This window comes from Sorex araneus, chromosome 3 (genome assembly GCF_027595985.1).
Source record: "Sorex araneus isolate mSorAra2 chromosome 3, mSorAra2.pri, whole genome shotgun sequence".
Classification (NCBI taxonomy): Eukaryota; Metazoa; Chordata; class Mammalia; order Eulipotyphla; family Soricidae; genus Sorex; species Sorex araneus.
In genome coordinates, this window is record NC_073304.1 from 119,311,504 (window position 1) to 119,334,461 (window position 22,958).

Consider the following 22,958-nt stretch of genomic DNA (forward strand, 5'->3'; position numbering starts at 1 on the left):
TAGAGTTGAATCCTGCGTTGGTGCATGAATGTGGGATTTGATCCCGCAGGAGGACTGTGGATAAAAGGGCCTGTCTGCAAACGCGAGCCCCTGAGCTTGTTCTGGGTTTGGGCCCCAACCTCAGTGCTCAGGGCTGACTCCTTGATCTTGGCTCAAGAATCACCTCCTGGTGGGGTGTGGGGGCACCAAGGTGGTGCCGGGGAAGGAAACTGGACCAGCCGTGTGCAAAGCAAGTGCCGAGACGCCTGTACTAGCTCTCTGGTCTGAGGCCACGGTGCCCTCCCAGGCCCGCATGTGCCCATCTCAACCCATCAGCTGAGGCCCCCCGCCCACCCCCTCTGTCCCCGGAGCTGCAACAGTGTGTGATCTCTGACACATAACCCATAAAAAGTATATGAGCCCCAGTGAGCACCACGGCTAAAGACAGGTGAGCACATCCGTCTGCCAGCAGTGTGACCTCAGCGAGCAGGTGCGTGGGCACCAGTGACGCAGCCCCACCCGGGGGCCACCAGATGGTATGTACATGGCACCCCGGCTCAGGGAGTGATCGTGTGTGGGCCCCGGGCAGGCTGCCCAGCCTGGGTGTGTGCCCCTGGTCCCTGCCACGGCAGCAGCAAAGGGAAAAGCAAGGGGGGATGGAGTGAGATTCAGGTCTCACACCGGCTGTCACCTGCAGCGAGGGGTGAGTTTAAGCGGCATTTGCGGATGGCTGTGATCCCTGTAACGTGATATAAAAACATGAGATTCCCCGGGCCCGAGTCACAGGTGGCTGACACTCCTGGGGGCTACTTCCACGTTCAAGGGGACCCTGCAGCCCCAGACTCAGAGCCCCTCTGCTGAAAGGGAGCCTGGTGAGCCTCAAGGTGCCGGGCCGGGGGTGGGGGGGTGGGGACGGCAGGGCCAGAGGAACTGTGGGCTGGGCGGACTAACAGGGACGAATGTGCAAATAGATTTAAATAAACACAAGGTTGAGGGCTGTGCTCCTGGGCAGCCGGGCACACGTGCGGAATGGAAATGAGGGGACAGTGCGAATAGAGGCCCCGTGAGCAGAACCAGCTCCGATCCCCTCCCCCCACAACAAGCCCAGGGTCCCGGAGCACCGGGCGCCTCCCTGCTGTCCTCTGCCTTGTAGTTATTTACTTGGAGGCGCGTCTCCTCGGGGAGGTGGGTGATTCCCTGTGTGCTCCCCCCTCGCCCCTCAAACAAATGAACCATGTCATCTGTTGCCTGAAATTGGGATTAGCTCCCAGCAGTTGCATCCTCGGGTACAGTTCCCATCTCCTCTCCTCCTCCCCACTTGGTGGCATCAGACCTGTGAGCACAGGCGGTGGGTGGGTGGATGGCGGGGCTGTGGCTTATGGTGCAAGCAGAGGTCAAGGTAAAGTTTGACCCACAGGCTGTGTGACCTTGAGGAAGTCCCTGAACCTCTCTGAGTCTTCACCACTGTCTCTGAATGCACGCCACACAGGGCAGGAAAGAGTGGGGCTTAAGGCTCAGAGGACGTGTCTTTCTGGGCCAGGCGCTGTTCTCCAACGCGTGGCTGACGGCAGCGGCAGTGCTGCCACTGTCCCCACTCTGGGTAAGGGAAGAGAGCGGGGGAGGAGAGAAGCCCCGAAGCCACAGGTCAGCAGCAGAGGGGCTGGACTCGGGCACTGGGGTCGCCAAGCCACAAGTCCCGGGGACGGAGCCGAGGGCCACGCACACATGTACTCTCACACACAGTCACACATACATACATGTGCACACACACTCACACATAAGCACACACACATACACACATTCATTCGTACACATGCACATACACACATGTACACAGGCACACACAGGCTCACTCACAAGCACACACATTCGCTCGCACACACACACACACACACACACACACACACACACACACAGACTCTCACACAGGGTCTCTGAGCCACATCCCGCCCCAGAAGCTCTGACTTTTGCAGCCTCTCCAGGGACCTCACTTGTTCTCCCTGGCCCAGGCGAGGGGCCCGGGGGGAGGACGGGGAGCCCAGGGCTGCAGCCCCTCCAGGGAGCAGGCAGAGGCGAGGGAGCAAGTCTGGCGGGAAGAGGGCGGGAACAGTGAGTGGCGCCCCCACCTGGAAGAAGGTGAGGTCTGGTAGGGACCAGAGGGGGCCACTGAGGCGCGGGGTGGGTGCAGGGGGCAGAGCTGGCAGGACAGAGTCTCTCTCCCACCATCCCGGGCTACAGGGACTGGGGGTGTGGGCAGGGCCTGGAGAGGGCTGGAAAGGCTGGGGGATGCTCTCTGTGTTGGGGGAGTCACTCCCCAGCAAGGCACGCCTCCCCTCCCCCCCCCCCCCCTTCCCCAGCGACAGGGAAGCTACAGCCCCCCACCCCACCCCAGGAGACAAGGTCCTGGGCTGGCCCTTCTATTCGGTGGTCTGGGGCCGACACGGGTGGGCCTGGGTCTCCTGCTCCTGGGGGTGCTGGATGGAACCGGCCCCTGGGCCAGACTCAGCTCTGGAGTTTCTGTGCCCAAAGCCGGGCCAGGGCTGGGGGTTCTGAAGGCAGGGCCCAGGGTCTTTCGGGCTCCAGAGAAGGGGCTGTCCCCCTCCCCCAGAGAACAGAAGTGTGAGGACGATGTCTGCAGGGCTGGGGCACCTCTCAGGAGAGAGCACCTTCAGGGTGAGCAGGGGGAGGGAGGGGGATGGAGAGGGCTGAAGGGGCAGCCCACCTTCAGGGTGAGCAGGGGGGAGGGAGGGGGAGGGGTGAAGGGGCAGCCCGCAGCCTTCTGGCTTCCTTCACCCAACCCTGCAGAGGCAGATGCAGAACCGGATAAGTCCCAGGTACCCCCTTTCAGGAGGGCTGAACAGAAACGTCCACAGCCCCAGACCCCCACCCACTGGCTGACCGGCTCCTTCCAAGGATAGGAGGGACAGGAGAGCCAGGACAGGCTGGTGGGGGGAGGGGGAAGCTGATCCTGGACAGAAGCACCAGGTGGAGGGAAGCCACAGGAAGTGGCCACTGATTCCTAGCGGCCTGTGGCTGGAGCACGGCGGTGGGGGGGGGAGGCGGGGGGGGGGGGGCGGGGAGAGGGGCGGGGAGAGGGCCGGGGAGGGAGCTGCTTAGCTCTAATTTGAAACAGGGAGATGAGCTCCCTCACCGGGCGACTCCAGGGGCCCGCAGCCTTTAGACTTCCCCCCTTCTTTTTGGCGATCTGCATTATAACCATCTATTTGCATATCAACTGTCATAGGGTGCAAATAGGTTGTTTTGTGGCTTCTGCCTGCCCTTCCCTCCCCACCGGGCTGATTCTGTCTGCTTTCTATAGCCGGGCAAAGGAGAAGAAATTACTCCTTTACAAGGAGGATGGAGTCCGTGGAGCCAGAGAGGGCCGCTTTGAAGTGCCTTTGTTGTCTGAGCAGTCGGGCCAGGCCAGAGACTCAGGCGGAGAGGGCAGAATCCCTGAGCCAAGGCGGGCAGCCTTACTCAGGGAGGGAGGTCACAGCTGCCTCGGGAGGTGCCACCCGCTGCCCAGCTCTCCTCTCTCCTTTCCTGATCAACCCTGGCGCCCTGCTGCCCGCAGTGGGGCTCGGGCAGGCTGGGGAAACCCTGGGCCACCTGCAGGGCGAGGTCCCGGTTTAACAACTGAACCGTGTTGGTGCAGGGCTGGGCAGTCCTGCCTCAGGGCCACCTGTCTCTCGCTGTCCTGGGGGACAGGTCCTGAGCACGGCACGGCCAATGCCCCAGGCCAGCTGTCCAGCTGTGACCCCGGAGCCTGACCTCTCTTCGTGGCCCCCCCTGCCCCGCCTGCCTCCCAACCCAGCCCACGAGCACACCTTGCAAACCCAGTCACCCTCAGCCAGACTCACTCCCTCAGTGACTGCACAGAGACCTGCAGACAGAAACAAGAGCCCTGGCACAACAGCTTCCCGACTTCTCCGGGAGGGTCCCCCGACTCCCCCAATTCGGGACAGTCTGGAGAGTTCCGGCTCTGGCTGCTGCCCCCATCAGCCCCGCAGCTGGACCCATCCGTGCTGGGGTGCTGGGGGGTTCATTCCCACCTCCTGTCTGGGAATCAGCCAGGACAGGTTTGGGGTGGTGGGGTGCCCTCTGACGGGGACGAGAGGAGGGTCCAGTGACTTTGCAGTGGGTCTCAGGAGGCACTCTCCAGCCCCGGGGATAGTGGGATGGCGCCTGGGGGCCAGGCACCCTGTTTACAGTGGACACACTGAACGAGGCCCGGATGCAGAGTGGCCACGAGGGGCAGGATGGGTCCAGCACAACCCCATCCCCGATTCCTGCAGATGTTTCAGACAACCTCTGGGAAAAGGGGGCGAGATACACCCCACGAAGTTAGGTTGATCTTGGCATCCTTCATCCAGCTGCAGTGAGGGGCCCTCAGGGTTCTGGCACTGCCGGGGGTGATGCTCCCAGAACCCACAAATGCAGGAGATGCTCTGTGTATGGGTACTCCCCATCCATGTATGGGAGATGCTCCCTGTGTGGGAGGGGCTCCCTGTGTGGGAAGTGATCTCTCTGTGTGGGAGTGCTCCCTATCTTTGTGTGAGAGGTGCTCCATGCGTGTGGGAGGTGCTCCGTGTATGGAAGTGCTCCCCATCTGTGTGGGAAGTGCTCTCTCTGTGGGAATGCTCCCCATCCATGTGTGGGAGGTGCTCCATGTGTGGGAGTGCTCCCCACCCATGTGTGGGTGGTGCTCCACGAGTACGGGTGATGCTTACTGGACCTGTGTGTGCGGGAGGTTCTGGGCCGAGCCCCGTGTGCATCCTGGCTGCCTTCACGTCCCGTGCAGCGCTCTGTGGTGGCCCCCCATCTCCCATGGCCCCCAGCTGTGGCAGTGGGTGGGGGCACCCGCCTGGTTCTGAAGGATGGCCCCGAAGCAGAGTCCCTGAATGTCTGGGGTGACGTGGTGCTCCTCCAGCCCTCCCTGAGAACCTGCAGCGTGCCCACCTGCCCAGAGGGTCTCCCTGCGCCCCTGGGCGAGACCAGCAGGCCAGCAAGAGGCAGCCGTGCTCCGGGCTCGCCTGCAGCCACCACAGAAACGGGTCCTGCCTTTTATTGCTTTCCACACACTTGAGAAAAGGGAGGCTCGCAGTGTGTTCGGGAAGCACCCAAGGGTGCAGCGCTAGCCAGTGGCAGGTTGTGCCGGAGTACGGCCCTGGGACCCCTGACACCAGCCAGGCCCTGTCAGGCACGTAGCCCTGGCTGCATCCCTGTCTACCTTCCCGCCCCCTGACACATAAGCCCCGCCCCCAGCCCCACGGGCCACGCCCAGGCCTCTCCAAAGACGGCGCCTCCTTCCCAGAGAAGCGGCCTCTCTAAAGGTCACTGCTGGCTGCCCGCCCTGCTGGCCTCCCCTTAGGACCTGCCTGTGCCCTCAGTGCTCCCCACCCACCAGCTGAAGCCTCACCTGGACTCGCCAGTCCTCCTCCCCTCCCAGCTGAGCATGGCCTGTGATGTGGCCCTCCCCGGGGCACTGTTATAGTTAGAGATCAAGGATAGGACCCCTCCCTCCCCCCTCCCTCCCTCCCTCCCTCCCTCCCTTACTCCCTCCCTACTTTTTCAGCTTTTTTTGTTTTTATGAATTACTCTAGGGGGCTGCTTCCGGCTCTGCACTTAGGGGACCACACGGCGCAGGGGTCGAACCCAGGGCCTCACACATGCAAAGCCAGTGCTCTGGAGCCGAGCCACATCTCTGGCCCTCACAGGGTGGCTCCAAATGAGGCTCCTCCACTCCAGGGAGCCACAAGACGGTCCCCGGAGGACTGAGAAAATGTTGGAACTTGTTCTTATTCCTGTCTATCCCTCGTGCCCCGCCCGCCAGTATCGCCCACCGAGCCCCCCCACCCCCACGCCGCTCAGCTCAGGGCCTGCTTGCATCCCCCCTTCTACCTTCACTGCACGTTTGTGCTGTTTTAAATGGACGTGCCCACTCGGCACACGTTTGCTGAAAACACAGCTGGCCCCTGAGCACAGACACAGGGGACACATTGCTGGGCTTCCCCCAGGGGCCACACAGCCCCCTGCCCGTGGCGGTGCTCTGCCCGGACTGGTGTGGAGTGATCCAGAGACAGGCGGGCTCTGTGGTTTCCCGGGCAGCTGGAGGCCGGCCAGGGAGGAGGGAGAGCCCACGGCAAGGCCAGTGAGGAGACAGCTGGAGTAATCGTGGAGAAGTAATTGTGGTTTCCCACCTCGGGCTGGGAAACCTAATGGAATTCCTGAGCAGCCTGGCCCCGGCAGTAATGAATAGAGGTCCTGGGAAGGGCTGCTGGGGAAGGGCGGGACACGGTGGTGTGTGTGTGGGGAGGGCTCGGCAGGAGGCAGGCCGAGGGCAGGAGGGGCGGGAGTCAGCCCCATCCAGGCCCGTGGCCCAGGATACTTCTGCCGCTCTTACTCTACAGCAGTCTTTAGCCAAGCAGGTCTACAGGCACAGTGATGCAGTGTCCCAGGCCCTGTCAGGGTCTCCTGGTGGCACCCAGGCCCGTTCATCAACCCACCCACCCATCTGTCCATCCACCCACCCACCTATCTGACCCTCCACCCACCCATCTATCATTCATCCACCATCCATCCACCTATTCATCCATCCATTCACCCATCCATCCAACCATCCATCCACCTGTCCATCAATGTACCTGTCCATCATCCATCCACGCATCCATCAACCACCCATTCATCCACCATCCATCATCCATCCATCCATCCCTCACCCATCCACCATCCATCCACTGTTGTGGGGGTAGCATGTGGCCACCCTTGGGCCCATGCAGTGTTGAGGCTAGAAGCTGGGCTCCTGTGTTCTTATGCCTTGAGCCACACCCTGGCCCCAGGTTCCCTCTAAAAGCACCTTTACACTCTCATGGAAACACGGGAATAAGACTGTCTTCCAAGGTCACTCATACAAGACGTCTCTACTTTAAAACTCTTCTTTTGCGTGTGTAGACCTTATGATACTGGATTAGAACTGTGATCACGAATCAAATCCCATTTCTAAACAGATAACTGCAGACTGATGGTAGGTGCTGAATATTTTTTGGGGGGAGGGAAGAGGCTTAGTCCCAAATTAAAGCACTACTGATGTGTGCAGCCTTGGGCACCCTCAAAGAGAAGAGGAAAAACAGCCATGTGTGATTCCAGTTTTCCCACGGGGCAGTGAAGCCCAGAGACGCCGGGTCTCTCCAAGGGGTCCGCACGGGCCCTGCATTTCCGGACTCACCTCGTCCTTGTCCACCACCTGGATGAAGAGTGGGAGAGCAAAGCCGACCTGCGCCAGCTCGGTGATGGCCACGCTGTACTCGGAGCTGTTGAACTCAGGGGCGTTGTCATTGATGTCGATGACCAGGATGTTGAAGGTGGTGGTGACGGTGGCGTCCGACGGGGTGCGGTCATCGTTCAGCTCCGTGCCCTGTGTTCAGACCACAGCCCCAGGGGGGTCAGGGCGGTGGCCTCAAGCACAGGGAAAGCTGGCACTTACTGGGGCTTCCCCAAGGAGACCCCGGGAGGGAGACCTGCTGCCAGGGACCCCAGGAACGTCCCTGACGGGAGAGCCAGGGGCGGCGAGGGGCCTGGGCACACAGCAGGAGAAGGTGTCAAACGCAAGCAGTGGGGTTCTAGAAGCCACCGTGGGGAGTGACAGGGCGGGAGGGGGAGACTGACACTCCTCGAAGTGGAGAGTTTCCTGCTCTGTTTGGAGCCACACCTGGTGGTGCTCAGGGACATTGCTGGCGGGGCTCAGGGGACCCAGTGGGGGGCGGGGGATTAAATCCCATTGGCCGAGTGCCAGGCAAGTGCCCTCCCCGCTGTATTACTGCTCCAGCCCCCAAGAGTGGAGTTTTATTCAGGTTGGCAGGCCACGCCCCTGAGGCTGGGAATGTACCTCCTGGCAGGTGTGCAAAGATGCCTGAGTCCCTCCCTGGCTGAGAGTGGAGCTCGGCTCAGCGCAGTCGGGGCTGGCCCCTGCCACAGTGTGACCCAGAGACCGGGTGATCCTGTCTCAGCACCAGACGCCCCCGTTCCCACTCCAGCCTCCGGAGCCCCGGCTGAACTGGCCGGGTTTGGAGGGTGTCTGGTGAGGAAGCAAAGATGCTCAGCGGCCCACAGTGAGTTGGTGGTGGCACTTTCCTCCGTGGGCGCCGCTTCCAGAGGCTGGACTGGGGTTTGGGGGGGGAAGGCGGCATTAGCACACCCCCAGTGCACACCCCCACCCTCACCCCCAGCTGGCTCCTACGTGGGTGGAGAGGAAAGAGGGGAGGGGCCTGGGAAGGCTAATGTACTCGGGGCTGCTGCAGGCCGGCAGGGGCCAGCTGGGGGCACCGCCCCCTTCCCAGGGCCCCTCCTCTGACTCTGCCACTCCCCGCTCCGTGGATCAATCGATGGCTGGGGCTGGGAAGGACCCCTGTGGGCCAGGCAGGATCCATACCCCGAAATGGGTTTCCCAGCGAAGGCTCAGCAAGCCATTGATTTTAATTAGAGTCAGCCATGAATGGCGTGTGGCTGCTGGGGGCAGGCTGGGACCCCCCAACGCCCGCCCTCTCTCTGCTGCTCGCTCTGGGGGCAACCAGAAGGGGCTGGGGTGGGCATTCAAGAGCTTCGGGGCTTCCACCACGAAGCCGGAGTCGTGGCGTGAGCACACGGAGCACGGGCAGCCGAGTCCTCCCTGGAACAGGGACGAAGCCCCCCCATGCAGGCGGAGTGGACAGTCTGTGAAATGCTGCCTCTGCCGCTTCCCGGGGGCGGGGCTGCAGGTGGACAGGGATGGCGGGAGGGGGCAGCGGCCCGGTGGGCCCTGAGACTCACCTTCACGGTGAGGATGAAGCCGTGGCTGTAGAGGGGGTTCTCGCGGTCCAGCAGGCCGTTCAGGGTCAGCGCCCCGCTGATGTAGTCCAGGGCAAAGATGCTATTGGTGTTTCCTGTGGGAGGGAGACTAGGAGGAATCCCGGTGCCGCAGGCCTGGCCGGGGGGCACGGCAGTAACTCAACATGCTCTAGCTGAGGGGGGCTGGGAAGGAGGCCTGGAGCCCCCGGGAGCCCGCGGCCCGGAGAGTGGACAGCACGGGGACAAGGTCCCGCCCCGCCCACTTCTCCTCTCCCTGAGGGTCCAGGGAAAGGTCCTGACCTGGTGCTGACCAGTAATGAACACAGGTCGAGGTTCTTCACAGAGGGAGGGGCTTCTGGCCCATGTGCGACCCCTCCCCAGAATGCAGAGGCTCAAACATTGAACCCCCGAGTGGAGGGGGCTCGAAGCACCCACAAGTGGAGACCCAAGGAACAGGGTCAGTCTTTTTGGGGAGAGACCCCCACAGAGGCCCCTGGCCCTGCTTCTCCCAGGCTGCCCCCGCCCCCAAGCCCTGACCTCGGACCCCCGGCAGCCTGAGCCGCCGGCCTGCAGCCTGCTCCACACAGAACCCGCGGGCAAGGCGGGACCTAGTCTCATTTCTCTGTTTCTCCGAAGGCTGGTTTCTAGTCTGTTTGCCACTGCTCTGTTCTTCTCTGTTCTAATTTTATGCATGTCAGTAACACAACTTCCTTTTATGATAAATAGAAATAAGCATAAAATCCAATTTTAAGAATTTAAGAAGTACTTATTCAGCATTAAGATGGTTATTATTGGTGTGGGGGCGATGCTCAGGGGTTACCCCTGGCTCTGCACTCAGGAATCCTGCTGGCAGTGCTTGGGGGCGCCATATGGGGTGTTGGGGATCAAACCGAAACTGGCCATGTGCAACTCATACAAGCACACGCTCCTTTCCCACGCAGCAGAGCCCGACACCCAACCTCTTGCCAACCATGGATCAGGACCTCCCAGAACTGCAGGCAGCAAGGGCCATGGGCCCAGGGCCCAGACCGGCTCCACTCCCCTCCTCGCCAGCACTGCCTGCACCCCACAGGGAGTCATCTGGACTGATGGGTAGGATTCATGAACTTACCTGTTCACCTCAGATGAGCATCTACTATGAGACTTGGATGAGCACCTATTATGTGCAGGGTCCAAGACTCAAAAAAGCTCCTACCGTGTGTGTAGGGCCATGAGACCTTGACTGGTACTACTGTGCATGGTGTGAAATATACTGTGTGCTGAGTGTGATACTTAAACGAGCACCTACTGAGGGCGGGGACCCAAGATTTGGATGAGCATCTACTGTGTGCAGGTGTGAGGTTCAGGTGAGCACCTGCTGTGTGAGCTCCTACTCTTTACTCAGGTGTGTAAAGAATGCAAAGTCTCACAGGAAAGTTCCTTGTCTGTTAACCACGTGTATGAACAGCGCAGCACTTGCTGGCAGGGTCCCCAAGGCGGCACAGAGGGGAGAGGTCGTGCCTCTGGAGGCAGACCCACAGGGTGGACAGTGGCCAGCAAGGCCCTCGCCTCTCTGGCGGAAGCAGTGGAGGAACAGAGCCGGCCACACAGAAAGCCTCACAGGGTTAGGCTGCCTGGGATCCACGAGACGGCCACCCCGCCCCAGGCCCCGCCCAGAGCCATCTCCCGGCAGGAGGCACAGAGCCCTCCTCTGGCCAGGAAGGCCAGCACCGAGGGACCCAGTGCTTGCCGGGGTCCTAGGCCAAGGCTAAGCCAGAATACCTGTACCTGGGGCGCTGCCTTCAGGCCCTGCACCCCTCACGCCTCAGGGAGGGTCTCCAGCCCCCACTAACATCCCTCTGCGGTGGGTCTCCAGACACACCATCCCCTGGGGTGGGTCTCCTACCCCCACTACCACCCCCTCGGGGAGGGTCTCCTACCCTCTCTATCACTCTCGGGTGGGTCTCCAGCAGCCTCTTCCTACAGGATTCCTCTGTGCCGGGAACTGACAGCACCCTGCCCGCCTCAGCCCTGCGCTCATGCTTAGCCAAGTCCCCAGGGTCCGCAGCCCGGGAGGCTCAGCAGGACGCCGTTCACCTGCTCAGGTAAGCAGACAGGTGCTGGGCGGAGAGGCAGCCCTGGGTGACAGGTGCGGCCCTGGCGCAGTGGGGGAGGGGCCCGGCGCCCTGGAGACTGTGCCTCCCTCCCAGTGTCCCCAGAGAAGCAGGACAGCGTGTGGGCCCATCTGGAGGCGGTGGGGGCGCTGGGTGGGGCCGCCATCTCTCCCCGTTCTTTAAACCGCAGGAGCCACGGCAAAGCCAGCATCACACGGGCCGGGCCTGGAGCAGGCGGAGCTCCTGGCGAAACCAGTGCCTCCATCCCCCCGAGGCTGGAGAGGGGGACACCCGCCTTACACCCAGGAAACAGGCTCAAAGACACGGCCCCGGGCCGGAGCCAAGCTCAGCGGGGAGGGCGCTGGCCTTGCAGTGACCCGGGCTTGATCCCCACCTTCCCACAGCGTCCCCTGAGCAGCGCCAGGAGTGACCCCTGAGCACCGTTGGGTGTGGCCTCACCCCCCAAACAGAACAGGCCCCAGGCCACGTGACTGTGCAATGGTTGGTGCTCACTTTGGCATCACAGTCCCCACCCGTCCTCGTGGACACTGGTCCTACTCCTGTATCTGCATCCGCCCTGCACTGTGCCAGGAGCCAGGGAGCCACACACACACACACACACACACACACACACACACACACACACACACACACGATCACTGCCCTTTGGCAAACAAGGTGCCTTTTCTAGGAGGAAGCCCTGATGAAATACACGTTATATGTTCTAGAAAGTTCCAGCACATTCCTCCACGACCAGGTTAGTGGCAGAACGTCCACGTGGTGCTGGCGAGGAAGGTCTTCGTGGGGAGACATGACTACAGGCAGGAGCTGACAGCAGACAGGGGACTGCAGGGACGTCAGGGGGCACCGGGAAGGTGGCCTCGGCCAGCCCCCGGGAGTCAGCGAGGATGAGGTGGAAAGCTTAGACAGGTGGTGACAGAGGCACAGGGGCAGGAGGGGGACTAGCACAGGCAGGGGAGAGAGACAGAGACAAAGAGAGACAGAGAGACAGAGACAGAAAGAGATAGAGACAAAGAGACAGAGAGCGAGGGAAACAGAGAGACAGAGACAGACAGACCATATACAAAGAGAGACAAAGAGAGAGTCAAAGAAAGAACAAGAGAGAGCAAGAATGGGGCTGGAGCAATAGCAAAGCGGGGAGGGCGTTTGCCTTGCACGCAGCTGACCTGGGTTTGATTCCCAGCATCCCATATGGTCCCCCGAGCACCGCCAGGGGTGACCCAAAAAGCAAAAAAAAGAGAGAGAGAGACAGAAAGATTTAGAGATAGAAAGATACAGAGACAGAGAGAGATACAGAGACAGAGAGAGACACACTGTCTCTGTAGACAGTGGCAGACAGACCGACAGACAGAGACATACACACAGAAGGACGTGTTAGAGCTGCAGGTGCCTGCGGAAGTGGGCACAGCAGAGGCAGGAACTACTGGGGAGAAAAACTGCCACAGAGGGAAGCTCAGCGGCAGCTAGAGGGCGCAGCAGAGTTGAGCAAAGGCCCCACGGTCCGGGGGTGGGTAAGACAGAGGGAGAGGCAGACTGGAAGGGAGGGGCGGGGGCAAGAAGCTCAGACTGGAACCTGGGGAGGGAGAGGAGGTGGTCCCTGTGGCCCCGACACATCCTGTGCTCACCCTCCGCCCTCTTCTCCCTGGGACGGACTGGGCTGGATGGACGGCTCTCCTTTCCCCGGGCGCCCCTCCCCTGGCCTGCAGCCCTCGTCACCCCATCTTGTGCCCTTGTTATCTGCAGGCAGCATCCCGACCCCGGCTGCAGGTCTGGGCGGGGGGCATCTGAGCGAGCGGCTGACGGTGCGTGCGGGAACACGGGCCGATGACTCCCAATTGCTTTGTCTGCTCCGCTCCCGCTCCTGCAGCCCTTTGAGTTAGGGGAAAGCCAGCCGCTGGCACCGTCCTTCCCCTCCCGGCCCACCTCCCGCACCGTGGCCGCACAGTGCCAGGTGGGCACCCCCAGCCCCCGGGCGTGGCTGGCGCTCTCATACCCAGACCGCGGCCTGGGGAGCTGGGGGCACGCGGGGGCCGGGACGAGGCTCAGCACCCTCCTGTCGCAGGCTAACCCGGGCCCTGCAGCATCGGGAAGAGCAGGGGGGTCCTGGGGGGAGGTGGGGGCGGCGCATACCCCGAGTCTGGCCCTGGGGAGGGGCGTGGACAGGAGGAAACAGCCACGGATGTGGAGCTCAGCCCGCTCGCAGCAGCCCCCGACCAGCGGCTGGACCCAGATGAGAGGATGTGGGGGGTCCTGAACCCCGAGTGCAGGCACAGGGCAAGGGAGCGAGGTTGGGATCTGCACCCCATCCCTCTGGGGTCTCTCTCTCAGCCGTGCTCCCCGCCCGGAGTCTATTACTGCACAGATGCCCGAGGGAAGCCCACGGACTGTGCAAGAGAGACAGACAGACGAGCTGGGTGCCGGCAAGGGCTCGGCCACTCGGCGTGTGTGAGGTGTGGGTGATGGCTCCTGCCCAGGCTCCCGGGAGCTCACAGACGTGAAGCACCGACCACGTGTGAGGCATATGGTGGATGAGGGCATCACCCCTGCCCCTTCCCCGCGGCGGGACACTGCCAGCGTGGTCGTGCCGCCCCGGGCTGAGGACCCGCTCATCCAGAAAGAGCCGGAGAGACTTGCCGTCAACAGCCAGCACGTGCTGTGCCCGGCACCTGTTAGAGTGTCTTGTGGGCACAACTTCAAACACACTTTTGATGGGACCGGAACGTAGCACAGCAGGCAGAGTGCTGGCCTTGTATGTGTTCAGCCTTAGTTTCATCTCCGGCATCCTGTGCGGTGCCCTGAGCACCACCAGGAGTGATTCCTGAGGGCAGAGCCAGGAGGAAGCCCTGAGCATCGCCAGGTGGGGCCCCCATGTTTTGGATGGTTGTTGTAGTTCAGGTGACATGTTAACAATGGGGCTAATGTCCTGCACTACCCCACCACCCAGGCACCCGCCCTCAAGTCCTCTCTGGTCTAAGCTCCCGCCCCCACCTGGCTGCGTTTTGTGATGCAGTTTGTGGTCGCTGGACGGTGTGGATTCCCTGATTTCATGCCCTGTATCCTGGGGATGAGCCCAGAGCAGCATCTGACCCTCTCACTCCACACAAAGCCCCAGTTCCACCCACACAGCAGCGAACAGTCGATTCCATCTTTTCTTGTTGCTGCATAGTACTCCACCGAGTTTACAGCTCTCCTTTAGCGAATCCATGCCCTCGCCCCTCGTCCCCGTTTTTATGGAGGTGGGAAGGAAGGCCCAGCAAGACTGCAGGGAACTGGTGGCTGGGAGCAGGGGCCGTCTGCTGAAGGCCCACATCTCCCCGGGGCCCTGCACTCTCCTCTCCAACCCACCAGGGGTAGCTCTCGGCATGGTGCTCTGTCCATGGAATTCTGTCTGCTGTAGAACGGATCCCTGCATCATGAAAAGGGGGCGCCACCTTGAGATGGGGGCTTTGGACAAGATAGCTTATGAATTAAGAATCGCTGCCAAGCTGCCTGCTGACAAAAGGGGCCAGGATCCCGGATGGCACCTGGCCTGCTGCATTCAGACCTCTGACATATGGCAGCCAGCGGTGTGGGTTACCGGGCTTTCAACCGGGAAGAAGCCGAGGCGGAGGGCAGACTGCCCCCGCCCAAAGGGACCCTGGGGGGGGGTGCTGAGCCGAGCCCCCTCCAGAGTCGGGGCGGGGTGGTGGTGGTGGTGCCCGGAAGCCTCATCTGCATTCAGATCCCGACTCACACGTCACCTTCACAGAGGCGACCCGCGCCCCACCCTCCCACCTTCCCCACCGCTTGCTGCTGCGTTACCCTGTTTCCCTCCAAGCACGCAGGCACCGCGGCCCTCTCTCTTCATGACCTCCCTGGCAAAGGGAACACTCAGGAGAGGGGGACCGGCTCCCCCCCCCACCCAGTGGCCTGGTAACACACAGCAGTTTGCTGATGAAGTCTCTGAGTGAATGAATGAATGAGTGGTCTGGACAGGACGGCACTGTGAGGCCACAGGGCATGGACTGAGTGACTTTAGAGTGTCCCACATCCCGGCTGCTCTGGGAGCTGCGAGAGCAGGCAGCCAGCCCCGTCGGGGCAACGTGGCCTCCAGAAGTGGCCACGGGGATGCGTGCTGCGCAGCGAGGCCTCTGGTCATTCCAGTGAATACTGTCCAGTCAGAGAAACGGGCTCCCGGTTCCCCCCGTAGGGACAGGCTGTAGTTTGCTGGTCTGGCGAGGAAGTTCACAAAACTTCAACAAGCCCCTCAAGCAATTAAGTGCTGACCTCTCCTGATAATTAATTGCTAATCACTGGCTCCAATTTAGGAGAAGTTAACTGAGTAGCTAAGGTCAGAGGTACTATGTTCAGGGCGGGCGGTGCTCCCCGGGAAGGCGGGGCGTAGACAGCCCTGGCGTCCTGGGGGTGCTGAGGGGATCAGAGAGGCATAGCTGGGGGCCATGGCTCTCATCAAAACATCCCCATCTCTGGAAAAATCTGTTCTCTGCAGCCAGAGGAATTCCCCAACTAAAGGGAAAAATCCTGGGTGTGGCGGCAGGGAGAGCTAGAATGCTCGCCACAGGAACATTCAGTTAGGAAGAGGGAACACCTGAGCAGCCAGCAGGAGAGGAGGCACGTAAGGACACGAAACCCACTCAGCCACTACAGGGACATCGCAGGTGTTTGTGATGGGGAGAGACAGACTTTTGAGTCACACCCATTTTTAAGGTGTCACACAAGAGTGTATTTGCACGATACATGGTTCATGACTGGCAAGTTCTCTGTGACGTATTCCTATGCCCAAACCAGTAACAATGATGGGTCTCATTCCCCTGACCCTGAAAGAGCCTCCTATGTGGCACCGTTGGGAAGGACGAGTAAAGAGAGGCTGCTAAAATCTCAGGGCTAGCATGAATGGAGACATTACTGGCGCCCGCTTGAGAAAATCAACAATCAATGGGATGATGATGATGATGATGATGGTTCAAAAACTAGACTCACAATAGCACTGCACTGTCGTCCTGTTGTTCATCGATTTGCTCAAGCGGGCACCAGTAACGTCTCCATTGTGAGACTTGCTGTTACTGCTAAAAATGTTAAATTGCTGGAGACTGTCTCAGCCTGCTGGAGAGGTAGTGCAGGGAGCAGGGCTCTTGCTTGGCTTGTGGCTGACCTGCGTTCGATCCCTGGCACCCCGTATGGCCCCCTGAACCCCACCAGGAGTGATGTCCGAGCCAGAGCCAGGAGGAACCCTGAGCACTGCCGGGGGTGGCTCGACAAACACAGCTTCCGAGTTTCCAGGGTGGGTGAGGGGGTTGGTGCAGCCAGGACCCCAGGGAGGGGGGCAAGCCTGACCGCCAGGGCCTGGGCAGGGGGGCCACAACCCTGCTGGCCGCTCTCGGCCGGGCCCCTCTGAGGGGGCGCCCGAGGGCTGTCTGTGCGGTGTGCCGCGGGCACCTTCATAACTCACCTGGGGTTCCACACACGGAGTGTCAGTGCGCCCGAGATTTACGGGCCCCGATAAAGCCATCTCTGTCCGCGCAAGGAGACTTGATGATATTAGATGATCGGAAAGGCCTTGTACGGGCCCAGGGGCGGGGGCGGGGGGCGAGCACGGAGGGGGAGGAGGGCACTTAAGAAAACAAAGAGAACAGCGACCAGATGCCCAAGGAGAAGGGGCAGGAGGGGGCTTGGCTCTGCCCCAGGAGAACTCAGGATCCGCGCCAGGCACCCCACGCTCTGTCCAGGCACGGGCGGGGTACGTGGGGAGCCCCGCCGTCCGTCTAACGGGGAGGACTGGGGCCCGCCGTCTAACGGGAGGACTGGGGCCCGCCGTCTAACGGGGAGGACTGGGGCCCGCCGTCTAACGGGGAGGACTGGGGCCCGCCGTCTAATGGGGAAGACTGGGCAGCCCAGAGGCGCACGAAGCACACGTACGGAAAAGCTGGACTCTGCGGCATTAGGAGACAGGCTTTCTGCCTGTGGGCCCCTTCGTGCCTCAGTTTCCCCACTGTGCATGACAGCCCTGGCCCCACTCACAGGGTAGGCCCATAGCAGGTGTCCGGGGAAGGGGGAAGTGCGTGCACCTGTCTGGAACAAGAAGACATGAGACAGAGCCACGGGTGAGGAGGGCGGGCGGGGGCAAGGCCAGAGCCGGCTGGGCTGAAGCCCGGGGCCTCCTGGCTCCTGCCTTCCTGACCGTCCCAAGTGACCGTCCCAAGCGCCAGGCTCAGGTCCTGGCCAGACTCAGGTGCCACAGAGCCCCACGTTCAAGTTCCAGCTCCGCTACCCTCGGCCAGGCAGTGTGGACGGAGTGTCACAGCTTTGCACTCGGTTTGCTCTCCGCCCAACCGCGACAGCCAGGACACCCGCCTCCCGGACCTGCAGGGCGGACCGAGGGGCCGACGGGCCTGGCGCTGGAACAGAGGGTGCTCGTGGAATACCCCCACCCCGCCCCGTCCCCTCCCTCCAGGGCCCCCGACCCTCAGCGGCACCCCGCGTCCTGGGAGCGGGTGACTTTCAGGTCTGGGAAGGAGACGCGTGGGTGCCCCAGGAGCGGGTGATTTACGGGCCGGGCTGTGCTCCGCCAGGGCACCGCGGCGCAGAAATAGATGTGGTCAGCCAAGGTTCAGGGAGCCGACCCGGACACAGTTATCTTCATACAGAAGGGCCACCAGCTGGCAGGGCCGCCCGACGGTCACCTTCACGGGGCTGGGGGTGGGCGCTCCGGGGCTGCCAAGCTCCCCTCAGCCTGCCCCCCGCTGGGTCATGAGGAGGGGACCCTGGGCCTGTGTCCCCACCACTCCGGGGCTGAGCTCTCCCTGGCTAAAGTGGGGGGTGGGGGTGGGGGCTGCTTCCACGGCACAGGACACGCGAGTGCCTTGGCCCTCGTGGCCGAGCCTCCCGTCACACACTCCTGCAGTCTGTGAAACGGCCCCAGTCAGAGCCAGGGGGCCCGGCTGAGTCAGATGAGGGGCGAGCGGGGAGTGTGGATGGAGTGTCACAGCTTTGCACTCGGTTTGCTCTCCGCCCAACCTCAGTCCACTGAGGCTCCCCTGTGAACACTGCAGAGAGCAAAGGACGGGCAGGGTGCCCAGGGCCTCCGGGAACTGGGACCCCACAGGCTCTTCCAGTCTTTGACGTTGTATTTTGCGTTTTGTCAAGTTTGGGGCCCAACAGTGCTCTGGGGCTATTCCTGGCTCTGTGCTCGGGGTGACTCCTGGCAGTGCTTGGGGACCGTATATGGGGTCAGGAGAAACCAGGGTCAGCAACGGCCAAGGCAAGCGCCTGACCTCCAGCACTTCTGCCCAACCCCCAGCTCCGGTGAGATTCTACGCCTACCTCTGGCAGGAGGGCGAGTGCCCAGGGGCCACCCTAAGAATAGGTCACTCTCAGGCCCACAAACCTGACCAGGGACCCAGGGATCATGTCTTCCTCTGGATCTGATTTTCCTGTGTTGTACCAGGGACGACCAGGATCCAAGCCTCAGCATTGCTCCTCATAAGCTGTGTGATGATGAGCAAGCTACTGAGCCTCTCTGGGCTACCATTTCCTTGACTGCCAAAGGGCCGATGCTGCTCCTACAACTGCTAGTGCTCAGAGAGCTGATGTGGAAGAGGAGGCAGCAAAGAAAGGAGTTGGGCACAGCTCACAGCAGGTGTTCCATGAGTCCGGGCGGGTGTTTTCGATTCTCTCAGCACTCGGCACAGATTCTGCTGCTCAACCTCACAACCAGCCCAGGGACAATCTGGAACTGGAGGGGTTCTGAGACATGGCTCCCAGTCGTAGGGCTGGTCAGTGGTGGAGCTGAGGTTTGAACTTCATCACTGCGTCTAGGAGATTCCACCGGGACTCGTGCCCGGCCCCCTGCCGCAGGAAGGGTTTCCAGCCGCGGTCAGTGACTCAGAGTGTAACATCAAAGCAGATGTTTCTGGTCAGGGAATGAGCGAGGGAAAGTCGACAGACCTAGTTAAGCACAGACCCCACCCAACAGAGTGGAAACCGTCAAACATTTACGTTCCACCGACATTGAGTCATGTGTGCTGAAAAGATGACAAACGTCTCTCAGGAGAGACACAGCGGGGGCGGGGTCCCCTGATCTGAGAACAGGGTGTCCCAGAGTGTCCTGGGGGCTCTGATGGATGCATGAAGCACGGGGGAAGTTCTGTGGTTGGATGAATGGGACATGCCGACAGAGACCCTGGCCTGGGCTTCATGTGGGCACTCGGGGGCTGCCAGGCACCATGGCAACAACTGGCTACAGAGTCCCTGTAAGGGGCGATGTCCAGGGCTGGGGAGAAAATGGACGGTGTCCAAGGGGTCGTCTGCCCAATCCAGTCTGCAGGGTCTCTGGGCTGCAAGTTAGAGGCGTCTCTCCGAGGTGGAAAACCAGGTCAGACTGTGAGAGCCCAGATCTCTCCCCTGGGGACCTGGGGGTCAGGGGCTGGGAGTTTTATGGCCAGCAAGCAGGTGTGGGCTGGTGGGGGAGCCAACGATGGGTTCCCTCCAAACAGTTTTTTTCTGGCATTATTAGAGAAAATTCCAGCTCACCTTTAAATATGGAGTACACTTCCTGTGTATCTACATAACAAATAAATATACTGACACAAGACTCAACTGCAGTCAAACACGGTCATTAAACAGGTGAATGGCCCTGCACGCAGGAGCTCCTGGCAGTGCTCAGGGGACCCCATGGGATGCTGGGGATCGAACTCAGGTCAGCCACGTGCAAAACGAGCACCAGGGCTCCAGCCTGCACGTGATGTCTTAATGTTACCAAAGACCAACCACAGGGAAGCTGGGGACTCAGTTCAGAACCAGCATCAGGGTCAGACATCCACTCTGAGCGCTCTCCGCAGAAGCCAAGTTCCGGCAGGCGTAGGGAGGGACAGAATGAGACGCTTGCGAAGTGTCGAAGTGTCTGTGACAAACGTCCCATTTCTTAAACGAGAACCCAAAGGAAAGAGACCAGAAGTACAAACGGTGAAATGTCAACAGCTGTCATCGGTACGGACACAGGGCACGTGACTACACGTTACTACCGACACACTGGCCCACGTCTGCCAGCGACACCAGCCTTGCTTCTCTGAGGAAGTGTGTGTGCGGTGCATGCGAGGTAAAATGTGCAGACAGTGTGTGGCACATGTGTGTATGATGTGCCACATGTATGCGGTACATAAAGTATGTGCGGTGTAGGGGGTATATATACTATGTATAGTTGTATAGTGTGTATCCATGTATGGTCCATGGGGTGTATATGTGTGTTGTGTGAGTACATGTGGTATATGGGATGCGTAGTGTGTGCTATATATGTGTGGTATATGGGGTATATGCATGGCAGAGAGTGTGTGTGGTGTGTATTGTGGTGTATGGGGATGTGCATGGTGTAGAGTGTGTGTGTGTGTGTGTGTGTGTGTGTGTGGTGTATTGTGGTGTATAAGAGATGTACATGGTGTACAGTGTGTGTGTATTGTGGTGTATGGGGATGTCCAAGGTGTAGAATGTATGTATGTGTGTGTGTGTGTGTGTGTGGTGTGTATTGTGCTGTATTAGGGATGTGATGGTGTAGAGTGTGTGTGTGTGTGTGGTGTGTATTGTGCTGTATTAGGGGGTGTGATGGTGTAGAGTGTGTGTGTGTGTGGTGTGTATTGTGCTGTATTAGGGATGTGATGGTGTAGAGTGTGTGTGTGTGTGTGGTGTGTATTGTGCTGTATTAGGGGGTGTGATGGTGTAGAGTGTGTGTGTGTGGTGTGTATTGTGCTGTATTAGGGATGTGATGGTGTAGAGTGTGTGTGTGTGTGTGGTGTGTATTGTGCTGTATTAGGGGGTGTGATGGTGTAGAGTGTGTGTGTGTGTGTGGTGTGTATTGTGCTGTATTAGGGATGTGATGGTGTAGAGTGTGTGTGTGTGTGTGGTGTGTATTGTGCTGTATTAAGGGTGTGATGGTGTAGAGTGTGTGTGTGTGTGTGGTGTGTATTGTGCTGTATTAGGGATGTGATGGTGTAGAGTGTGTGTGTGTGTGTGTGTGTGGTGTGTATTGTGCTGTATTAGGGATGTGATGGTGTAGAGTGTGTGTGTGTGTGGTGTGTATTGTGCTGTATTAGGGATGTGATGGTGTAGAGTGTGTGTGTGTGTGTGTGGTGTGTATTGTGCTGTATTAGGGGTGTGATGGTGTAGAGTGTGTGTGTGTGTGTGTGTGTGTGTGTGGTGTGTATTGTGCTGTATTAGGGATGTGATGGTGTAGAGTGTGTGTGTGTGTGTGTGTGTGGTGCGTATTGTGCTGTATTAGGGATGTGATGGTGTAGAGTGTGTGTATACTGTGGTGTATGGGGACGTACATGGTGTAGCGGTGTGTCTGGCGGGTGAGAGGTGGGGGGTGGCCGTGTCATCTGGGCGGCCTGCCCACTCTCTCCCAGAAGCCCTCGTCCTCTGGAGCATCTGCGGCCACGCTGTGTCCTGAGGTTGTGGCTGGCACCTGTTTCCTTGCAGCATGAGCGGGCAGAGCACACGGCCAGAAGGGTACACAGTGTGCCTGTCCCCTGGGCCCCCCGGGCGAGCAGCGGGGTTAGGGATGGCCCCGCCTCTCTGGCCACCAGCTAAAACCTCGGCGAAATCCCCTTCGGAGCAGAGGCCCCAGGGCCGCGTGCTTCCGGCCCCTTCCCCACTGCAGGCCCAGCCGGGCTCTGGGCCCCTCCTGTGGGGCGGGGCAGCTTCTCCGGGAGGTGCCCGCGAGCTGGAGGGCCGCAGCCTGGGCAGCCCCCCAAGTCTGTGAAGGGCACTTCAGAAGCGGGCGGCAAAGCTCCCCCTGATGCCGGCGGCAGTGCCGGGGTCCCAGCCCCCTGGAGGGGAGGCAGCAGCTCTGCCTGGCCCCAAGGAGCACCTCAGCGCCGAGCTGCACCCGGCACCCACTGCCCCCAGCCCTGCGCGGACGTGCCTGTCCCTCCTGTGGCTGCTGAAAGCTGACTCTCGGTGTCACCGCGGGCTGGGGGACAGCATCAGGTGGCGCAGCCCCGCCTGCCGCCATGCTGCCCTGGCTCTGGGGCGGTGAGCGGGCCTCCCCCACCCCGGGGAGTCTCGGCCTGCTCCCGGCCTGGAACTGGATGCAAGCTGGGTGCCAGGCCCTGAGGGCTGGGGCAGGGGGAACAGGAGGCGCCAGAACCAGAAGGAGAGGGGTGGGTGCCCACAGCGGGGGCGGCGTGGCTGGTCAGACAAACGGACAAAGGTGGCCATGGGACAGACACTCAGGCTGTTTTCCCTCTGCCCCAGGCCTGCACGCTCCTCCTGCCCTCAGCATCTCTGGGATCTTCTGCTTGTGTCTGTGTGGGGTGTGGGGCGGTGCTCGGGCTCACTCCTACCCTGTGCTCAGGGATCACTCCTGGAGGTGCTCGGGGGACCGTCTGCAGTGCCAGGACTGAACCAGGGTTGGCCGCATGCAAGACAAACGCCCTAACCCCGGTACTATTCCTCCTGCCTGTTATTGTTTATTTATTGCTTGTTTCGAGTCACACCCAACAGCGCTCAGGGCTGCTACTGAACTCAGTGCCCAGGGGTCAGTCCTAAGGGGACGAGGCGGTGCTGGGGAAGGAAGCCGGGGTTCCTGCAGACAAGGCCGAGCTCCAGCAGCCTGAGCCATCTCTGCAGCCTCTGATCTTTTACAAAGTCTCTGCCGGGTCAGGATATTCCACAGAAACTGGTCCTTCCCGGAGGAAATGGAATCAAAGCCCAGCTTCTCACCCTGGCCTGCTGGATCCTAAATTGCCAGTCCCCACAAGCTCTCTGCCCTCACATTTCACTCCCCATCACACACTATTAAAAACTTCTTTTCCTAATTTCCTGTCTCCTAAATGGGACCTGCCCCTCTCTGCCTCAGGACCTTTGCACATGTGGTTTCCACTGTATGCTTCTGCACCTCCTCCTCTCCTGTGGCTCCACAAGTTTCTTCACCCTTGCCCAGGCCCCTCTCAAATGGCGTCTCTCCAAACACCCAACTAAGTCACTGCAGCTCAATCCTTCTCCATAATCCCCTGTTTTTATTTTCTCGCAAACAGCCGTCACTCTGTCAAA

General features: G+C 60.6%; 1 protein-coding gene across 1 annotated transcript in view; it reads right to left on the reverse strand.

Moving 5' to 3' along the window:
* LOC101540238 (cadherin-23) overlaps positions 1 to 22,958 on the reverse strand; it is a 299,164-nt gene that overhangs the window by 92,583 nt on the left and 183,623 nt on the right. Inside the window, exons 10-11 of the mRNA XM_055132130.1 lie at positions 8,785 to 8,897; positions 7,205 to 7,393 (exon numbers count right to left, since the gene is read on the reverse strand). Coding sequence (XP_054988105.1) covers positions 7,205 to 7,393; positions 8,785 to 8,897 — 302 coding nt within the window. The remainder of the gene's footprint in view (positions 1 to 7,204; positions 7,394 to 8,784; positions 8,898 to 22,958) is intronic.